Genomic DNA, 20,396 nt, shown 5'->3' with positions numbered 1-20,396 from the left:
AGTCTAGAATGGTGTGTGGTGTTATGGTTGGGCTTAATTGGATGATTTCGATAGATTGTGTAATAAATTATGTTTTCTGCCTTAGTATAAAAATTGCATGATTTGCTCTTTGTTAAAGTTAGCTTACCCTTCTAGTTGTTGTGTGTTCTGTGTGTCTTCCATTTATGCAATGATTGCCCTTATTGAATGGCGTGAGCAGATATAGGTGTAGATGAGGATACACCCCTTCGGGACATGAGATGATTATGTTAGACGCACTAGTAGTAGATGTAGCCTTTTCTTTTGCTTAGCTGATAGGGTATTTTGTAACCCTTTAGTAATGTATGGGCTGTATGTATCGATCAGTGTATATATGGTTATTTTGAGGATGACTGTATTATATTATACTGGCCTACGTCATCATCTACTTCTGAATTATTAAAATTTAAATACTTCATTTAATAGTTTAAAAACTATGAAACGGGATGTTACAGTTCCAAACTAAAAGTAAGGTAATCAAATTGAGACCATTAAAAAAATAAATGTGATCAATATAAATGGTGCATCTAAACATTAGAGGGTAATAATGACCAACAGTAATAAATAAAACTTAAATACAAGATTAAAAAAAAACAATCTTATTTTTTTCATAGAACCAAACATGAGATGATTATCTTAAAGATGTCCATCACATAACTATAATGAAATTGAAAAGAAAAATTCAAGAAAAACAGTGTAATCATATACTTTATTGAACTATATTATTGCTTTTTAGAACTTGTATTTATTTTGTTTTCATCATTACAATATTTATAATTAATTTTCATGTTTTTTTAAATTGTTTGGTGCTATATTAATTAAAAATATGTTTAAATTTAATATGTAAACCCTATTTTAAATATTACAAATTTTTTTAATAATTTTTATCTTTTTAAATTTGCAAATCAAACAGTATATATATATATATATATATATATATATATAATTTAAACAATAATCATTATTTGTAATATTATTTCTATTACATAAATTAATTATTTCAAAATTAATATTTTTAAATTTAATTTATACCCATCGTTCTTAAAACATAACTAAAGATAATTTTATATTTCGTTATATTACATAATTAGTTTTAGTTTCTTTCCATCAATTACATTAATCTAATATATTATATACTTATCACTCAATTTTTTTTTTTTTAATTTAAATAACTTAGTTTTCTACTTCCTTCCCCTCTCAACCCCACTCTAGTGTCATTAGTGAAGTTGGATAGTGTGTGATTTAATCATCATGCTTACAACATATTTAACACATATTTAAGCAATTGATTTGAAATTATTTGCATTTCTACTTGGTTTAAAGTATTTATGATAATTTATAGGACAAGATTCAAAAGAAAAGAAAAAAAAAAACTTAAGATAGAAAAGAAAGCGGTGGATTTATAGAAATTGTTTGGTAAATTACTGACATACCCTTATATATAATATTTGATTTTTTTAATTTTTTAATTGATAAAAATATATAAAATTTATATTTTTTGTTATTTTAGTTTTATTTTTAATTATTATTTTAAAAATAAATTATTTTATGAATAGTTTATTTTTAATTATTATTCTAAAAATCTTTTTTTCGTATTCATATTTTATTCTTCTAATTTTATATTTAATAATTATTTAAAAATTTAATTATATATATTTTATTAATTTTAACTCAAATTTTACAAAAATTAAAAAAATACAAAAACATAAACATTAAACCATTAAAAATTGTCAGTTATTATTAAAAAAAAATAAATATTAATAATTTTAATGAATACTTTATTTCCACTTTCTCAAGTATTTTTTAACTATAAAAGATTTATATTTTAAAAAATACACTTAAAAAAAATTTAACCTTACACTAAAAGTAACTTGCGGACTTTTCTTACTTTAATTATATTAAGAATTTATATCCATAACTTTCTATTCAAATTCACCCTCTTCAACCAAGACATCAGTTTGTCATTGTTCTATTACGACAAAACCAGATAAACTAAGTAATCATAGTACTCTAAAATATCAATTATATATATATTAATTAGCATAAATACAAATACTCTAAACTATGTATGTAATTTTTAAATATATAAAATAAAATTTTTATTTATTAAAAATAAAATAAAACATATCTAAAAAATAAAAATAAAAAAATAATTTTATAAAATTATAAAAATAACGATCCATTTTTAAAATTTTAATAAATAATTATATTTTAAAAAATAAAATTAGAATTTTAAAATATAAACAAAATAAAAAATTATCTTTATATAATATATATATATATATATAAATATAAAACTAAAAGAAGTTATGACTTATTTTAAATAATCCTACTGATGTAAACAATATAATTTGTCACAGAAGTAGTGCTCCCTTCTTCTTCTCCAAATCTCTCCCACCACCACTGGTCTTGCACAATCTCCTCAATACCCTTTCTTCTTCGCTGTTCTTCTGCCATGTAAATCACTTTCCTCCTTTCTTCAGTTGTCTTTTTTTTTTTTTTTTTTTTTTTCTAATCTTTACAATTTGAATCTTTCTGCTCCTCTTGTGTTGATTTTGGTTCTATTGGCTGTTATTCTCCAATTTCGACTGTCTTTTGCTTTACCACTTTGGCACAATTTTTGAACTTTTCCCCTCTCGTTTTCTCTTTTCAATGTTAGCGATGGAATCCATGTCAATTCTGTCAATTCTCAGAGCCGGGTGTAAATTCAAGTACTGAATCCCTGTTTAAACCATTCATTCATTTTGTATTTTCTACCCTACCCAAGTCTGCTACCGCATTGCTTCAACACTAGGGTTTATCATAAAAATTCATTATTTTCTTTAAAATCTGACCCATTTTTATTACAGATTCATGGATGATAGTAACAGATGATTTATTCTCTTTTTTTACCAATAGTTTGCATCTATATAGGTTTTTCTCTATGTTTGTATAACGTATCCATCCAACATATCTTATATTTAAATTCAAGAAAATTGCTGTATCCCTATATTCGTGTCATGTATTATTCTTTCAGACACTGTGGAAGACTAGTTAACCGGGAATAATGTTTACTTCTTATTTTTTCTATACTACTGATACTATTTGGGAGGAGGCCGGAACAACTGTATTTTGTAATGCATTTTAATCTAATACAAAATCCTGCTATAATGACTCAATCTGCTCATCTTCTTGCTTAGCCCATATACATTTTGTCTTAACATATTCCTAATACCTCTGTCTTAACTTTCTCCTAACACAATTAAAAATCCCAGAATCAGTTGAAAAGATTTCTTCTTATACTTTGATGGCCACAGAGTCCTTCATTGTAGTTGTAATATGTCATTCTAAAAGAGAGAAATATATGGTTATTTCTTTTATTGGTTTTACTTTTGGCTTTTGGTATTCAACAATACTTACAGATTAAATTTCCAATGTTTGATAATGTTAATTTGTAAATGCTCTTCAGCACCGACATCTGACTTTATCTCAGCTTGGAGAACGTTGAGCTTTATTAGTGCTTGGCCTTTTTTATTTGTGAATCAAACAACAAAAGCACGTCAGTTAGGACTTCTGATTCTTCATGGCTGATTTTATGACCTCTACTCACCGAGTGAAGTGGATTTTTACCCCTCAACAGCTGGTAATTTTTTCGCTTCTGCCTTTGCTATTCATTTAGAAACAAGATTCACGGTCACATTTGTTACCTCAACGGAGGCTGATATAATTTTTCAGTGGAAGAGGGGGGTTTTAGTGAAAATAGGAAAATATATTTTCTGTGATACTATTATTTGTACAGTTTACTGTTTTCATTTTTCTTAAATCTATTTTGGTTTTAGGTTGAGAAATATAAAGCAGCTAATCAGAGAGCCAAACACATTCTAGAGAAGGTATACAGACTTTTCCCATAAACTAATGCAAGTTTTTAACCAGCAAGATTTAGGACCGTACAACCTTATTGTTGCATATTTTTGTGAACAATGTGGCCTTTTGGGCGCTGCTTTCCCCTTATACCTTGTAGACAGAGGTTGGGCTGGTGGGTTTGGATACACCACCTGACGTTTATTCAAGAAACTCTTGTCACATGGGAGCACATGCCATAAATTTGATGATATAACTTGCTGGAATAAGTTAGTTGAAGAGTTTATTTGTATATGGTACCCCAAGAAATTTATTGAATTAACCTTAAAAGAGCCTATGGGTACCATATTTAAATAAGCTCCAAAAAAATGATTGCTTGACATTTCATGGTATCTTTTGAAAGTTCGTTATTTGGCTGCTGATGACTATTAATTTTTAAACAAGTATGGTGCAACTCTAATGGAAGTAGACGTTGATGGATCATTGTCATATCCTGAACCCCAGATGACTGCAAAAGACAGTGGTAATGTTTTTCCACAAATTTGGTTCATTTTTCTTTCAATATGTAGACAGTAATTTGTCTTTTAATTTTCTAATTGTTTTCAAAGTATTTCATTACGTTTTGGTTCCCCCTGATTGTTGTGAGAATTTCTATTTTCTACTTTTCACAAGGGTTGTATTTTATGTTAGGTGAGAAGCATTCTCGGACAAAACCTCTTAGTATTGAAGAAGAACAGTGCATACGGGTATTTTATGAAAACAAGCTACAAGAAGTATGTAAGAACTTCCGCTTCCCTCATAAGATCCAGGTATGCAAGCCTGTGCTAACGAATTGATTAGGGAAACACTGTTTTCTATTATAATTTTTTTGATTAGTTTGTAATATACAGGCAACAGCCCTTATCTATTTTAAAAGATTCTATCTACAATGGTCGGTGATGGAACATCAACCAAAACATATTATGTAAGATTTGCTTTCAGTCTTATGAGGACCTCTAATCTAAGGATGAAGGATGCATTGCACTTGTATTTTTGACAATATTAAATCGGAATTTAAATTAATAATTATAGGGAATTTGTTACTTTATTTATTTGTTGATATTGGTAGGATGATTGCACCAGGTGCGCTGCTTTCAGTCTTTTGATTAATATTATTATCCTTTTGATCTAATTCCTTATTTTTTGTGGTTTGGTTTGAGTGATTACCTATTTAGTTGTCATATATTTTTCAAAATCTTTCTTTTTTACTCGTTATCTTCTCATTATATCAGATTGAATTTTTCTCAGGTTGACCTGCATATATGCTGCTTGTAAGATAGAAGAAAATCATGTGTCGGCTGAGGAGCTTGGTAAGGGGATCTCACAGGATCATCAAATGATTCTCAATAATGAGATGATAGTTTATCAGGCATGGATGGCCCCCAAATAATAAAATGTTCTCTTTTTTATTTTTTGTTTTTGTTCATCTATGACATGAAACCCTTGTTTTGCAGAGTTTGGAATTTGATCTAATTGTATATGCACCATATCGGTCGGTTGAAGGTTTTATACTTGATATGGAGGTTAGTCTGGTTGGCATGAGTGGAATTTTTTTAAATGTTAATTTTATCAAATTACTTGTGCATCTCACAGTCAATAAATATGACACTTTCTCTCTTTTTCTGGCTTAGTAATTTCACGACTTGGCTGATATAAACTGTGTTCTTTTTAGTGATATTATTTATGCTAAAAGTTTTATCTATTGGCATAGACAGGAATTTTGCAATGCTGGTGATGATCAGCTTCAAATGCTTAAGGTACTTATATTCATATTGCCCAACGAAATTGGTTGATATCTTCCCGAGCCCATTGTTGTTGTGACTGAGCAAATGGAACTCTTTTTTCTTTTTATTTGTAGGCTGTCTTAACATTTCCTCCCTCCCACCCCAAATTTATGTGACAATTGATGGTTATTGGGGCTGTATGTTACTACCCTTTTCATAAAAATAACTTTTTTTAATTTATCACTACTAAAAGTTTTGCATGCATTTGTTTAAACTTTTCAATATAATTAGAAGCTGAAAAAAAATCTATAATTTGATTGAAATTAGTAGGTATTTTGAATAGCTTCTTAGTAGTAACAGTTTATTTTTAGAAGTGTCTTTTATGATTGTAAACAAACATAATTTTGCTTTTCTAAAAATTCTCTAAAATTTGATCACTATATTTATTATTTTGTACCAGAATCATTTTTTCTGTAACTAAAGCTTATTCTAAAACATAATAAATTTAAATAATTTATGTTGGGAACTGTACAGCTTGCAGTTGAAAATGGTCTCCAACCATTTATTCGGCACTTGAAATATAAATATATTGCTCTATTTTTTAATTGGCATTTTGCAAAATATTGAGGCAATTTCTTTCTGAAAGTTGTGAAGAGGTCCCCATGAGCCATTCTCACATCTGATTCTTTCGTGATGAACTTCCAATATATGTGTAGTGATGGGTTCCTTTATTCCCTTCTCTTATGGAGCAATGTTTTGTAAGCGATGTTTTGTAGATGTTTAACCATTGTTCTTCCCTAGGTATAAAATGTTTTGTACATGTTCACTGGCATTTAATAATTTTTTGTTGATGTTATACAGACTTTGCGAGAGACAGCATGGTTGGAAGTTGATAAAATGATGCTTACAGACGCACCACTTTTATTTCCTCCCGGGCAGGTATTCTAAAAAAAATCTAGCTATTTATCTATCAATAGATGGATAGATAAATAGAGAGTTCCTTCACATATTTTCCTTGCTCTGTCTTGCCTTTATCAGGGATTTAAAATTAAGAATTACATGTTTTATAATTAAAGTCAGTTTATGAGCCAAAATCAAGTAATCATGTCATAAATCACAACCCAGTCCAGTGAATATTAATGAACTAAATTTAAGTAAAGAGCAGTCAACCAGTAATAACTTCAAATGTAAATTGATTAACCATTGTCATTTACTTTAATTTCAGTTGATTGTTTCAAAATTTGAAATATGCTTGCCAGGTTTTCCATATCATAAAAAAAACAGTAACCTAAGCTACACCTCTCAATTACTGATTTGAAGCTAAACATTTTTTGGTCAATCTAGACTCAATGTTCTTCAGCTCTGTTTTAAACCATTTTACATCAAAATCTAACCTTCCTGTTTGTCTTCTTATGAAGTTGGCCTTGGCTGCTCTGGGCAACTCAAATGCACTGCACAATGTCATTGACTTTGATAGGTACTTATATTTGCTTCACATGCTTATTTCCGATAATCAATTCTGAACCTTCCCCCTGTTCTTTTCCCTTTTTGTTATCTTATCTGTTACAAAATCATGTAACAAAATGGTCTGCCTGAGATGTGTTATTGTAGTATATATATTCATATATTCACTCTATCCCGTACTTAATTGCAGTTATCTTGGGAGCATTTTTTACGGTCAGAATTCCATGCATACAATGGCCGAGCTTGCTGAATCGCTGCATGCAATTGATTCCTGTGTAATTGTTTCTCATTCTGATATTTGTCATTAAACTCAACAACTGATGTCAAATTCCGAATCAATATTCTGTATTGGGCAGGAATTGGGCTTTCCTTTTGTTTTACATGTGGACCATTGTGGTATGCAGGTAAAAAACTACAAAATTCCTTCTGACAAGGAATTGAAGCATATCAACCGAAAACTGAAGTCTTGTTGGGGTCATAGCTCTCATGACGAGTACTTCCTTCAACCTTATATTGAATTACATACCAGTCCTTAAAATCTACTGAAAAGAAGAAACCTGTTGTACTGTATAATTAATAACTTCGTTTTTTTTTACAGGGGCAAGAAGCGGGAGAAGAAATCAAAGCACAAGTCCAAAAGGAGCTCAAATGAGGCACAAAATATGCCATCTCTTGGCTAGCATTATAATAATTTAAAATGGGTTGAAATTTTTAAGTTTCTTTTAAAACTCCTGCTTGCTTATTGGTGAGTCTATTTTTATTGCTTCACTTTATGCCCCTCAATTGACATTTATATTATGTCGTTGACATTTTACTCGGAAATGATCAACAAATATTTCTGTCGAAGTACACATATTTTATTTATGCTAAAAGCTATTAATTATGGTGGCCTATGTCTTGTATCTTTCTTCCATGATTGAAGTACAGTATAGTCTTTATTGTTTACATGTCCCCTCCCCCCAACTCCTCTATTTCTTAACGATGGATGTCGTAGTGTTTGTGAATCAATAATTTGTAACAGTTGTTTTTATTTCATCACAAGTTAAAATTCGTGATTGATTAACCCCGGTTTACATTACACGTTTAGTCCCTCATTCCTACAATTTTGAAAACCCTTGTATCTATTCTCTTGTCTTTAATTTGTTTTAGTTATATAAACTGTCCATTAAATCTGACAATTATATGAATGTTTCTTATTTTCAAATTAAATATGCTTAGTTTTATAGTGAGTTTTGTCTAGTACCTATACAACAGTTTGAGTTACTCTGTCTCTGTGCCTTCAAATTGAAGATAATTTTCCAATTTACACATGACTCCGATTCCGAATTTTTTAGTTTCAAAATTAGTTTCTGGAGTTATTCCATACATTTCAATATCTGTCACATTTATTTATTTTCAAAATAATGTTTTGAAATTAATTTTCCAAAAGGAATATTTTTGAAAACAAAAGAAAAAACAAGGAAAAGGGGTATAGAGAAAAAAAGGAGATTGAAAATAAAATAGCCTACTCCAATTATAGTCTTTTATACACCAGCTTAATTTATTTCATCACCCCCTACTTTCTTCATGTGCATTAATTATTTTGAATTGTGTGCTTTGAAAATATATTTTTAACTGCATAGTTTAAAATTTAAAAATGTATTTTAAATTTTATAATTGAGAAATGAAAAATGCATTTCAAATTTATATAATTCAAAATTCAAAAATACATCTTAAAGTACAATTTAAAAATGTATTTTAAATTATACAATTTAAAATATAAAAATACATTTTTGATTTGGAATACATTTTCAGAATATACAGTTTGCAATCTAGAAATGTAATCTGAATTTTAAAATAAAAAAATTAGAATATATTTTTAAATTCAAAAATACATTTTGAATTATGCAATTTGAAAATCTGTTATACTCTTTCAGATTTAGATATTTAAGATTATATAATCTAAAATAAATTTTCGGAATTATAAATATATTTTAGATTATACAATAAAAAATATATTTTCAAAAACTTTTAACGCCTATGAAGAAAACCCACATGATAGGAGCGGTATCTAGGAAGCGAAGCCCACATGTCCATTGGCCCAATCTAACATAATCAGAATGGATGCTTCTCTCTTGAAGGCTCCGAAGGGGAAGCCTTCAAAATCATAATGGCGTGCTTAGCCTCCTCCACCTTCACCCTTCCTTCCTGCGCTTCACCACTCAACAAGGCAATTCTTCACCTTTTTCTCTTTCCCCATAACATAAAATAACCAAGTTTTCTCAAATTTCGTTAAAGTATCTTTTGCTAAAACCCATTTTCATTCCACAATGTACCCAAGCATACACTGTCGTTCGTATCTTCTAATTTAACTTTTCGTGATTCTTTTCCTTTTCATTTCGGTGTACTGATGCTAATTAAATCTCAAAATTCATCAACAGTTCAGTTTCTAATTCTTATGATATTGTGTAAAATTCATAACTCTATGCTTCTCAACTCGCTTTGTTTCTGTGATCCTGTTTTTTCTAATTTTATACTGCAACGAAGTTTATCTTCTCTCTTTGTATATTGACGTTGAATGAAATGTGGTTACTTCTGATGATTTACTATCAGGGTGTGCACCAACATCAACTAAATTTTGCTCTGGATAGACTTCTAAGCAAAGCAACAATTCGTACAGGTATTTTTTTTCAGCCTCTCACTTAATAACCGTGTGCTTCTCCGTTAATAGCTTCATCGATAGAACTGTTCACTATGTTTTATTTCATAATGTTTGATAACTTTGGTAGTTTGATTTTAATTCTTTACACACTAGAGTTTGGGGATGGGGTCTTCCTTCTAAGCTGTGTAACTCCAGTATTCTCACGGTCGCTTAGTAGTTATTTATTACCTTTAACTCACTGCCAGGATCTTTCAGTATTGTCAGGATGTGAAACTGTAATGTTTCATTGTTAATTATTTAATATGTCTGCTTTAAACTTGTAAAGTATGTAATCTTTTTGTTGAGTCATGCTGGCTTATTGGAAATGAATATTCGGTTTTGGGGTGGAATTGCTACAGCCATTTTATGGTTAGGTAGGATTAGAGTTTTGAATCTACATCTTAGTCGCTACTTTTAGTTGTGAACCGTGTCTGAAGGTATTATAAATTTCCAGTTTGTGGAGGTAGATCATCAGTGAGGAAGAAGATTTATAAAATAAGAGGGTAAAAAGAAAAGCCAAATTTTGTGAATTAAAAGGGGACCTTTCTCATTCTGCCATTCTTCCTCACTCTTAAAAGACGAAGTAAAGGACAAGCAGACATCTTGGTTTTTGAAACCGGCGTATTATATATACATGGTTTAGCTTTACTTAGATCCTGCAAAATTTAGATATACTTATATTCTGTGAAACATACAATATTGAAGTTTTCTAAGCATCATTCCGGTACATAATTTTGTCTTTTTTTTTTTAATTGTATAGTAAAAGTGCTCATGTCTTTGCTTCCTTGGACAGGAATTTATTTCAGATTTCATAGTTATCATGGGTCCATTCTTGGAGGGGTTAGTTTGCTCTTCTAGGTCTATTTTATCCTCTGCCACCGCCATCAAGTAGGATTTTATTGCTTATCAGAAACGTCATGCTGTGATGAATATGAGAAATTACAAAGCAAAATTGGAATCTGAATAGTTTTATGATGTTGGGCAAATGTTAACCACACTACATACACCCACATAACCACGGGTGTTTATCACACATACCTGTGATAGCTTCAACTTCAACTTAGAATACAAACATAGCCAACTTTTGGAAGTTATAAGATAATTGTTTTGGGAGTGTTTTTCATAATTTTATCATGTTTGTGTTCTCAAATATTCATTTTAATCTGACAGTATATACTATATTTGCAGATCAGAAAACTGTTGGATCTAGCAGTTTGAATAAACTTACACTATCCTTGAAAGGACGCTGTCTTCGCTGTTTGAGGTCATGCACGAGATTTCTACATGAAACTAATTCATATAATTTGGATGTAGGTTATTGTACTGAAATAGTTATATCTGGATATTGGGTGGGACCTGATGCTGATGATGGGTGGGGACTTGTGGAAGCTGTAATTAATCAAATGAATTGATCCATTTTTTTTACTTCTTTTAGATAAGGGTTGATTTTTCTTCATTTTTATCAAATATGTTAGTGGCTGTTCGGCTCTTGGTAAGCTGAGTACAGGCTCCGTAAACTAACCAATGATTTGGGAAATTCAGAGTATCATGTATAAAAGAATACTGAAGGGATAATATCTAATTATTGATGCAGTCAATGAAAGCTTGATAGATAGGTTTCAGTGTGCATGTTTTGTTAATTACTTCACGTTTCTTTTTCGAAGCTGTAGTTGACTGAGATTGAACTTGAAAGGCTGCTGAAGTTGTCTGAAGTTAAATCTGGTATCATTATTTACTCTCAGTGAATTTGAATTGGTCTGAATTATCGTAATAGTCTCAAACCTAACTGTGTGAATTTGAATTGGTCTGAATTTTAACGAAGCAATTATTTTTTTTAAGAATTTAGTTTCTTTATAATAAAATGCTTTATTTTGATAAACATTTTTTTTAGTGTGTTTAGATGACGCAAATAAAGAGAATAATTCATTTATTTAAATAATTTAAAATTCTTTCAAAAAAAATACATATTTGGATTAGGAAATTAAAAATGACATGTTTAGATTAGAAAATTAAAAGAGAATTAAAATTGAGGAATTTTAAAAAAGTATTTCAAATAACTAAAATAATATAATTTGAAATTCACTCAAAAAAAGAAAGAAATTGAAATTATCCAAGTTGTGAAATTGCTTATTGGTTAGGACATAAAAGGTTCACAGGTCCAAAAAGTCGAGTTGCATATCAAAATGGGAGCCGGGTCAAGATAGACCGAAGGTCAATTTAGGTTGACATCATGTTTTCTTCTATCTAAATTGTCTACTCATCAAATATAATTTTCCATCAACCTAAATAATGGTTCTTATACATCATGCATAGTCGTTTCCTAATTTTTCATCAACATTGTAAGGCCCATCAATTTTCTTTATTATTATTCTGTCCTAAATCTAAGGGCTTGCCCCAAATCTTTTGGACCTAAAGGTTGGTCCATGAGGTGCCAAGACCCCTAAAGCAGTCAAGAGTCTCATTCTGCACTCACTTTGTCAAAAACAAAGTTTGACTCCTTTTCCTTTTCCAAAACAGAAGCTCTACTAGGGTTTAGAGTTTCGTCATCTTCAAGCTAGCTCAAACCAGTTTTCTACTCCATGTAAGTCAGTTTTCAGTTATGCTAAGGGAAGCTAGAGTCCTTTCTGTTTTTAAGTTTTAATGTCTATTATTGGTTTTTCCACTCTATTTCGTGTTTGTGGTGATTAAATGATGTTTGGAATAAGATGAATGTGTGATGTGTGTTTGTTCTGGATGAATCTGTATGTTGACCTGCGTGAACAGTTGAGGGTGCTGGTTTTCTCGCCCAAGTGAGTGTGTGCCGCCTAGGCGTGATTAGCAGCAACTCGCCCAGGTTGGTTGCGCGAGCTGTCGCTCAAGCGACGAGCTCCTGTTTTGAGCGAGAGTCTATCTCGTTCAGGCGATGAGGCCTCGCCTAAGCGAGAGAACGCTGTTTCCCACTTTTCGAGCTTTTGCCTAGGTGAAAGGAGCTCGCCTGAGCGAGAAACCCTCTCGCCTGAGCGAGACCTTTCTGCCTGAGCGAGGGGCTGGGCGAGAATGCATTCTGGTTTTGTTTTTACTCTATTCTTGAATGTTTGGCACATGTTTGAATGATTCACTGTGTTAAAGCATGAGATGGGTGAATATGTATGAGTAAAAATGGATTATGGATTGTGAGTGATGAATTTGGCATGATCTTGGTATGTGAAGAGTATGGAATGGTTGATTTTCAAAGTGACATGGAATTGGCATGAGTATGAAAGTTATATTGATAAATGGAACATGTTGGTATGGTTAGGACGTAATTCCACGATAATTTTGTGGTGGTGCCTCATTGGGTTAGGACGTAATTCCATAAATCTCTAGGTGAGATCTTATGGTGGTGCCTCAGTTGGTCGGGACGTAATTCTATGACCCCTGTTAGTGAGAGTTCATGGTGGTACCCCATTTATATAATTTAGTAAGGATTCAAGGTAAGGTTGCATCCTGACACTTTAAAGAGTTAGTTAGTCTCACATAGAGCGTACTGACTCTAGTGGTGAGAGTAGCAGGAGCCCTGGAACCCATTAAGGACTAACCTTGTGTGTTGGGATGAGACATTTTAACAATTTAGCTCGATAGAGCAGGGATTCCACCACAAGTGCAAGCATCCGCTTAATCCGACTAATTATATATATCCGGATGAGTCGTGTCTCGAGTCTTAGTGTATTGTGTGCAAGTCATAACATGATTGGGTGATATTTGCATTTTGGTTTATGGATATCTATATATATATATATATATATATATATATATATATATATATAAGGAGTAATGTTTTATACTCCAGGACCTTGCTTACTATTCATTTTGTGTGATACTTCCTTTAACTAGTATTATCAATTAAATGGGGTGTTACAGGGAAGACCATAGTCCCTTTATCATGCTTAAAATTCGTCCTTCTCTACATTATATATATATATATATATATATATATATATATATATATTATATATATATATATATATATATATATATATATATATAATATAACGTAAAAGTGTCACCTCTATCAATACTCAAATATTCTAAATTTTCTTATTAAATGTCACATATGATATTTTCTAGAAATAACAAATTTAATGAGTAACATAAGAATTTTATCAATATGTCTATAAGATTAAAAACATGATAAATAAATACTATATTTTAAAAAAAGTTTAATTACTCTTTTGGTTTTCTTTTCGTAAAAAAATATAAAATTGGTCCTCTAGTCTCAATTTGGTATTGATTTTGAAAATTTGATGCAATTTGGTTTTTTTCATTATATTTTTTTGAAGCAAATCAATGATTTTTTATCAAAATTGACATTAAGATTATTACAAGAAAAACTAATATCATTGACGGTCAAAATTCGTTAGTATTAGCCAAAATTCGTTTCTAAATAAGAATTATCGACGGATTACTGACAGTCTAAAATTTATTGGTAAAATTCTTGTCAGTAAAAATTTACCGTAGAAATCATGTTTCGTCGGTAATTATCAACGAAAAAATTTGTTGGTAAAATCCGTCTATAATTACCGACAGAAAAATTTCTCCGTAAAATCTGGTGGTAATTACCGATCGAAAAATCTGTCGGTAATTACTGACTGAAAAATTCATTGATAATTACTGATTACAAAATTCATCGGTAACTACCAAGAAATCCTTGGATAAATAACGCGCACTGGTTCATCTTCTTCCTCCTCCCTCTTTCTTTTTTTCCTTTTACGATTTATCTTTCAATTCGTTTTTCTTCCAGTATATGCTTCACTCCTTGGTAAATCATCACTGCCACCGCCACCGTCGTCGTAATCGTTGCCATCGCCGTCGTCACTACCACCTCATCACCGCTACGCCTCCACGACATCTCCTCATTTTCCTTCCTTCCTTCCTTCTTCTTCTTCTTCTCCTTTTTTCTCCTTTGTCTCCTTTGTCTCCTTTTTCTTCTTCTTCTTCTCCTTCTTTTTCTCCTTTGTCTCCTTTGTCTCCTTTGTCTTCTTCTTCTTCTCCTTCTTCTTCTTCTTCTTTTCTTCTTCCTTTTTCCTTTTTTTTACTGTTGGCCCAGCCTCTTAAGGTGACCTTTGGACAAAAAATTTCACGTTTTTCTACTGACGGATTTATCCATTGAAAAATTTGTCGATAAAAAAATTTAAATTATCGGCGGATTTTAAGTTAAGTAAGTATCGACGAGTTTTACCGATGGAAAATTCCGTTGGTAATATAAATTTGGGTAGAAAATTTCTCGTTTCTTTTATCGACAGATTTATCTGTCAAAAAATACATCGATAAAAAATATTTAAATTATTAATAGATTTTACCGATGGATTTTTTTATCGATAAATGAAATCTGTGTTACCGATGAATTTTTTCGTCGGTATTTAAAATATGAAAATTCATCGGTAATTCAAATTTATCGACTAAAACATATTTGTCGGTAAAATTACGATGATGATTCCATTAGTTTTTTGTAGTGACACCAACAAAGTAAATCATTCTCATTAACAATTTCAATTTTGATGAAAAATTCTTGATTAGTTTTAAAAAATTTAATGAAAAATACCAAATTACATTAATTTTTCAAAAATCAAGAGCAAATTAAGACTAAAAAATTAGAAGACCAACTTCGTATTTTTAGAAAAAAACAGGGATCAAAAGAATAATATTAAACCTTAAAAATAATAAAACTTTGTCTTGGTTATTCAAGAACTTATGTGAAATGTTATTTTTACTCGGCTTCTTGGATTAAAAGACTAAACAATCTTGTATTTCTTTTTTTATACATTAGGTGAAACCTTGTCTAACATGAAAACAAAATGTTTTTACACATTGGTTTATATTCAGACATAAAAAAAGCTATATTTTTAAGTTTGATAATGATAAACATACATAGTTTCTTTTTACATTAAATGATTAACCTAGGTGAAATATTTTCATTTTTACATTGTTTCTTTCTAACCACGTGGTTTTCAAAGTAACATAAAAGTATTATTTTGCACCGGTGTGCCAAATCTTGATTCTATCCCTACTTTTAGTTATAAATATAATATATATATTTGAAAATTATTATTTATTATATTGAACTTAATATATAATTATTGCATTTTCCTTTGATTACATTTAATCTTCTCTTACTGTAAGTAATCTCTTTCTTTTAACTTTAACTGGATAGTTTACCCTCGGAAGAGGCTTAACTAGATCTCATTTTTCACATCTTATTTAATCTTCTTCGATCATTTGCACAGTTTCAGTGCTCTATCCTTTGCGAGAAACAAATCTAATTAGAATCCGATGATTCAGCATAAAATTTGATGAAAACCAGCCGCATGAAGATTTGCTGAAGAAAAGTCACCGACCAAAAATCATGATTACCAAACTAGGTTTTTTATTGACAAATGTGCACAGTTCTTCTTCACAGTTGGAGATTTGTCTTCACAGTTGGCTTAAACAGTAAATGGTATCAGTAGTTGCTGAAGAGATAAGCAGTTCTCAATCGTATTTTCCTTTTATTTTCTGTGTTCATATCATTGATTTTCTGCCAGCCCCCTTTTTCGATTGTTAAACCCTGCTGTTCATCTTTCTAATTATGGTGGTTTCCGCTGAGTAGTTTGTCTTGGATTTAATGCAATTCAACTTCCTATTTTGAGGATATATTAAATGATGAAATTATATTTGAATTAACATCTGATTAAACATAGTTTAAGTTCTATATCTTGATGGAAGGAATGTTTGATTTGATTTGATTTGACTTTAAAATATAGTTTCTTCCTCATGATAAGATTTTCATCTATCTTTTCTGCAATACAGTTGTTTTAGAGTTGTTTTAGAGTTAACTTCTTTTGGAACTGCAACATATTTCTTTTGGAACTTATGTCAAGCCTCAAACTCTGATAGATTCAAGTTAATGTCAAGATAGCAACTGAAAGATACTTCTTTTCTCGCGTCTACTATATACATCAAAGCTTAAGATATAATTAGAACCTTTTCTTTTTTCAGATCTCACTTGCTATTTAAAGTTATGACCAACTTAATAACCGAATTCATATATATATATATATATATCATGTGCAAATAGTACTGAACGTTTAAACATATACCATGTGACAATGATCACACTGGTTTCTCTGATGTCAGAAGTCTTACTTTTTCAAAGAGAAGGGTTGAAAAATGGTTGATGAATTTCAGTTTCTCGTGGATTCTAGCTGGCTGTTCCACGAAGTAAACAAAGATGTTCATGATAAAAATCCAATTAACAGAACATGAACAATTATCATAACGTGAAAAGAGACTCGTCAACAATTGGTTTTTCTCATATAAGAGAAGGGACATTCAGAATGCTTGGAATACCATATTAGTGATGAATATACTGATAGCTCATTGACCTCTTCACAAAGCATAATTCGGACATTGCAGAAGCTTTCAGCTTGAAATTTTGGTGAAGAACTAATTAACAAGTTCTGGTGTGAAGTAAGTTGTAACCATAAAATTCATATCTCAGATTCATATATTTGCAGTGATGTTAAAGCTTTTTAACAATATAACTTTTGAGAGTTCCTGCATGGAACAGTGGTGGTACCACTGCCACAGGCATTCATTAAAATCCATGGAATAATATTATTAAGATTATTATAATAAGTAATTTAAGGTTAGGTTTTTGTGTTGTTGAGGTTCTGCAAGTTAATTACATGGACTAGAACCCCCATGATCCTGAAAAAAAGGCACATCTGACGGTGTTTGCCATAATGGTTGATAAGTGTCAGTCCCCACTCCCTCAAAAGGAATGCTATGCAGCAAGGTTATGGATCTCGATGCCGCAATTTCGTGGTCGGAGCCCATGGGAACACTGTTCATTTCAAAGTGTTCAATTGTGCAAATCATCCCCTCATTCATAACCGCTTACAAACTCTATTAATCTATGCACTTATTCTATCAAGAAATCAACCCATATCTTACTGTTCCACCACTGGTGGTATGTATTCATTTACTCTTTTCAAAGTAAAATGGTCAACTACATCATTGCATTGGTATGGATAGTGCAAAAAGTTTTGCGGTTTCTGAACCTTCACAATGTTAATTCTAAAACTGCTATGTAATCTCTTTGGTTTTGCGGTTTATAGCCATTAATATAAAACGCCCATTGTAAAAAGTTAACACCACCATCTCCCTCTGCTGTTAGTTTTGCCTTTCTCAGACGGGAAACATGTTTCTCTCAGTGGTGAAGTTTATTTTGTGTGTGTCTGTGAGGAAATGTGAGGAAATAGAGAAAGAGAAAGAGTTTAATCCAATAAGGTAAAGTATAGTTGAGAAGTGGTCCCGAGCGCTTGGGTGAAAATCTCATAAACCCTAATTCTGACAGAAGTTAAAATGAGAAGGAATTTGCTGTCAACTTTAATGGGACAATGTCCTAACAGTTCATTTGAAATATATAAGAATGCAGGCATGCCTGAGATATGATTCGATTTTCACGGTTAATTATGCACATGTAAAGCAACGAGATAGTGGTCCCGGTTCTAGGGTTAGAAAATCAAAACCTAGTACATGTATGTCTTGGATTATTTTATACATAGCCTTTTTACTGTTACTGCCTAAGTTTTACTTGCATTTGTGTTTCTCCTGCAGTTAAATCCTTATAGTGGCATATTTAACAATTCATGATGTGTAATATCAGTTAAGGAGAAGTTGGGGATATCAATCACAAGCATATCTAGTTGAACTGATAAACTTTTTTTTATTCACTTCATATTGCAGACGTAGAAAGGAAATGTTGAGATTTTGCTAAGGTTAAACAATGTTCTAAATAAATTAACATCAATCACCACCAGAAAGGTTGTATTAATTCTGGAACAAATGATATGGATTGAAAGTATATATCATGGATGGATTAATTCCTTAACTAGAAAGTGAAGTTTTGAAGTTCCAAAATGCTAAGAAGAATTTCATTTATGAACTGAGTACACGTACTTGTCCTTTGAATCATTTCAAAACCTAGCAAAGTTTGGAGAATGTGTTAGATGTTAGTTTGTCATTACCATTACCAGATTCTATTATTGGTTTGTCAGAAACTCAGTTACTGATTAATCCTTTGTTTCATATAAGATCACTTGTAAAACATTTACGTTTTCAAATGAATGAAAATGTTAACTGGTATAATTAACTAATAACAGCCAGGAACATAAGCTGGATCTAGCTAGAAACTAAATTCATCAACCCTACATATTCAACAAAAAATTCGACTTAACTCTTATTGAATGTAAGAAATCTTCTGTTAACAAAACCTCATGGCAAATAATAATCAGCCGAAAGATTTCATTTGGAAGTAAACACCTTCTGCAAACGGGTCTTGCCCCGTTTCATCGTCAACAACACATGCTAAATCAGATCACTTTTATTAATGATTATGGTAGAAAATTTAGAGCTACTATTCATAACTTAATCAACACCCATATAATTCATATACAACATTACAGAAGCTGATCAATACAGTGTTTGAAGTAGGTAGAAGGGGAAGTCCTCTTATTTGAGCAGGTTGCAAAATTACCTCACAATATCGAACAAAATTAGAAGGGTTGTTCTTGTGATCCTTGGTCGATCTTCAGAAAAGCACAGAAACTAGGATTGATCTGTGGTGGGAGGGTTTTGAACCTTGTGATGAGTAACCCTAGAGAGTGATGGTGGTGGTGGAGGAGGAGGAGCAAGGATGAGTTGAGTTTGGTTGAGAGATTTTGCTGCTGATCCTTCATATTTTTTGTTGTTGTGAATGATTTTCTCCCTTTCTGCTTGTCTGTATTTATGCAAGTACATTGCTATGGCCTCAGCATAGTTGTCAAACCCTAAGGAACTTAGAGCCCAACAGATGTCATCCCCATTAACGGTTTTGCGATTCTCCTTGTGACACTTGTCAGATGCTTCAGCAGTCACAAAACTTATGAACTCTGTAACACACTCTTGCATTAGTTGCTTCCCTTCCTTGGAGATCTTTGCACTTGGAGGAAGGTTTTGCTTCATGATTCTACCCACATTTGCAATGGGCAAAGCTTTATCTTGCTCCTCCTGATCCATGGATACAGTGCACAACCTTAGATTTTGATCTATGTATGAACAAAAACTTTTAATGTTTTAAATAGATTATCTGTGTATACATGTTTGTGTCACTGAAGCCAATTTGTGAAACACGATACAAATGTCACATGTGAAAATGCTGGTATGTTTATTGTAACGGAACATATATCAAAGGAATTAATTAGGTCTTTTCATGAAAATATGGTAGTGTATCATGTTAGATTAATAAATGAAAAAGATGAATAAATTTTAGGCAATGATGAGTTTTTCGAGTTCAAAATGAAATTAGTTGTCTTTATGTTTATGTTTAGCAATAGAAAAATTGAAAGCTTAAAATTACATGAAAAAAAAAAAGAGTTACCTAATAATGGAAATTTGTACTATAGTTAATTAATAAATATAAAATTACACAAATAAATATGATCATAAATTTAACCTAACTTTATCGGAAAAATATTTTTGATAATTTTAATTTCTTTTTTCCTTGTAATTTTTAAAGATGAATTATTTTAATTAAATTTTTCAGTTTTAATTTTGTGCATTAAATATTTATTCTAAGATAGAAAAACGTGTAA

At 31.1% G+C, this 20,396-nt stretch overlaps 3 protein-coding genes across 3 annotated transcripts; 2 read left to right on the top strand and 1 right to left on the bottom strand.

Annotated features, from left to right (window-relative positions):
- Positions 1–2,346: 2,346 nt before the first annotated feature.
- Positions 2,347–7,978, top strand: LOC114189744 (cyclin-H1-1). The gene is made up of 14 exons (XM_028078414.1): positions 2,347–2,475; positions 3,467–3,640; positions 3,837–3,887; positions 4,303–4,381; positions 4,549–4,667; positions 4,749–4,822; positions 5,146–5,266; positions 5,352–5,420; positions 5,613–5,654; positions 6,483–6,560; positions 7,040–7,098; positions 7,276–7,360; positions 7,490–7,578; positions 7,684–7,978. Exons 2-14 carry the CDS (start codon positions 3,581–3,583, stop codon positions 7,763–7,765), a joined length of 1,008 nt encoding a protein of 335 aa, XP_027934215.1. The 5' UTR covers positions 2,347–2,475; positions 3,467–3,580; the 3' UTR covers positions 7,766–7,978.
- Positions 7,979–9,156: 1,178 nt separating this feature from the next.
- Positions 9,157–11,302, top strand: LOC114189745. The gene is made up of 3 exons (XM_028078415.1): positions 9,157–9,294; positions 9,678–9,744; positions 10,954–11,302. The coding sequence occupies exons 1-3, from the start codon at positions 9,235–9,237 to the stop codon at positions 11,175–11,177; spliced, it is 351 nt and encodes a 116-aa protein (XP_027934216.1). The 5' UTR covers positions 9,157–9,234; the 3' UTR covers positions 11,178–11,302.
- Positions 11,303–19,157: 7,855 nt separating this feature from the next.
- Positions 19,158–19,943, bottom strand: LOC114190766 (nuclear transcription factor Y subunit B-4-like). Its single transcript, XM_028079788.1, has one exon. It carries the CDS (start codon positions 19,819–19,821, stop codon positions 19,372–19,374), a length of 450 nt encoding a protein of 149 aa, XP_027935589.1. The 5' UTR covers positions 19,822–19,943; the 3' UTR covers positions 19,158–19,371.
- Between the last annotated feature and the right edge of the window lie 453 nt (positions 19,944–20,396).

Source organism: Vigna unguiculata, chromosome 7 (assembly GCF_004118075.2).
Source record: "Vigna unguiculata cultivar IT97K-499-35 chromosome 7, ASM411807v1, whole genome shotgun sequence".
Taxonomy (NCBI): Eukaryota; Viridiplantae; Streptophyta; class Magnoliopsida; order Fabales; family Fabaceae; genus Vigna; species Vigna unguiculata.
This window is presented reverse-complemented; position numbering and strand designations above follow the sequence as displayed.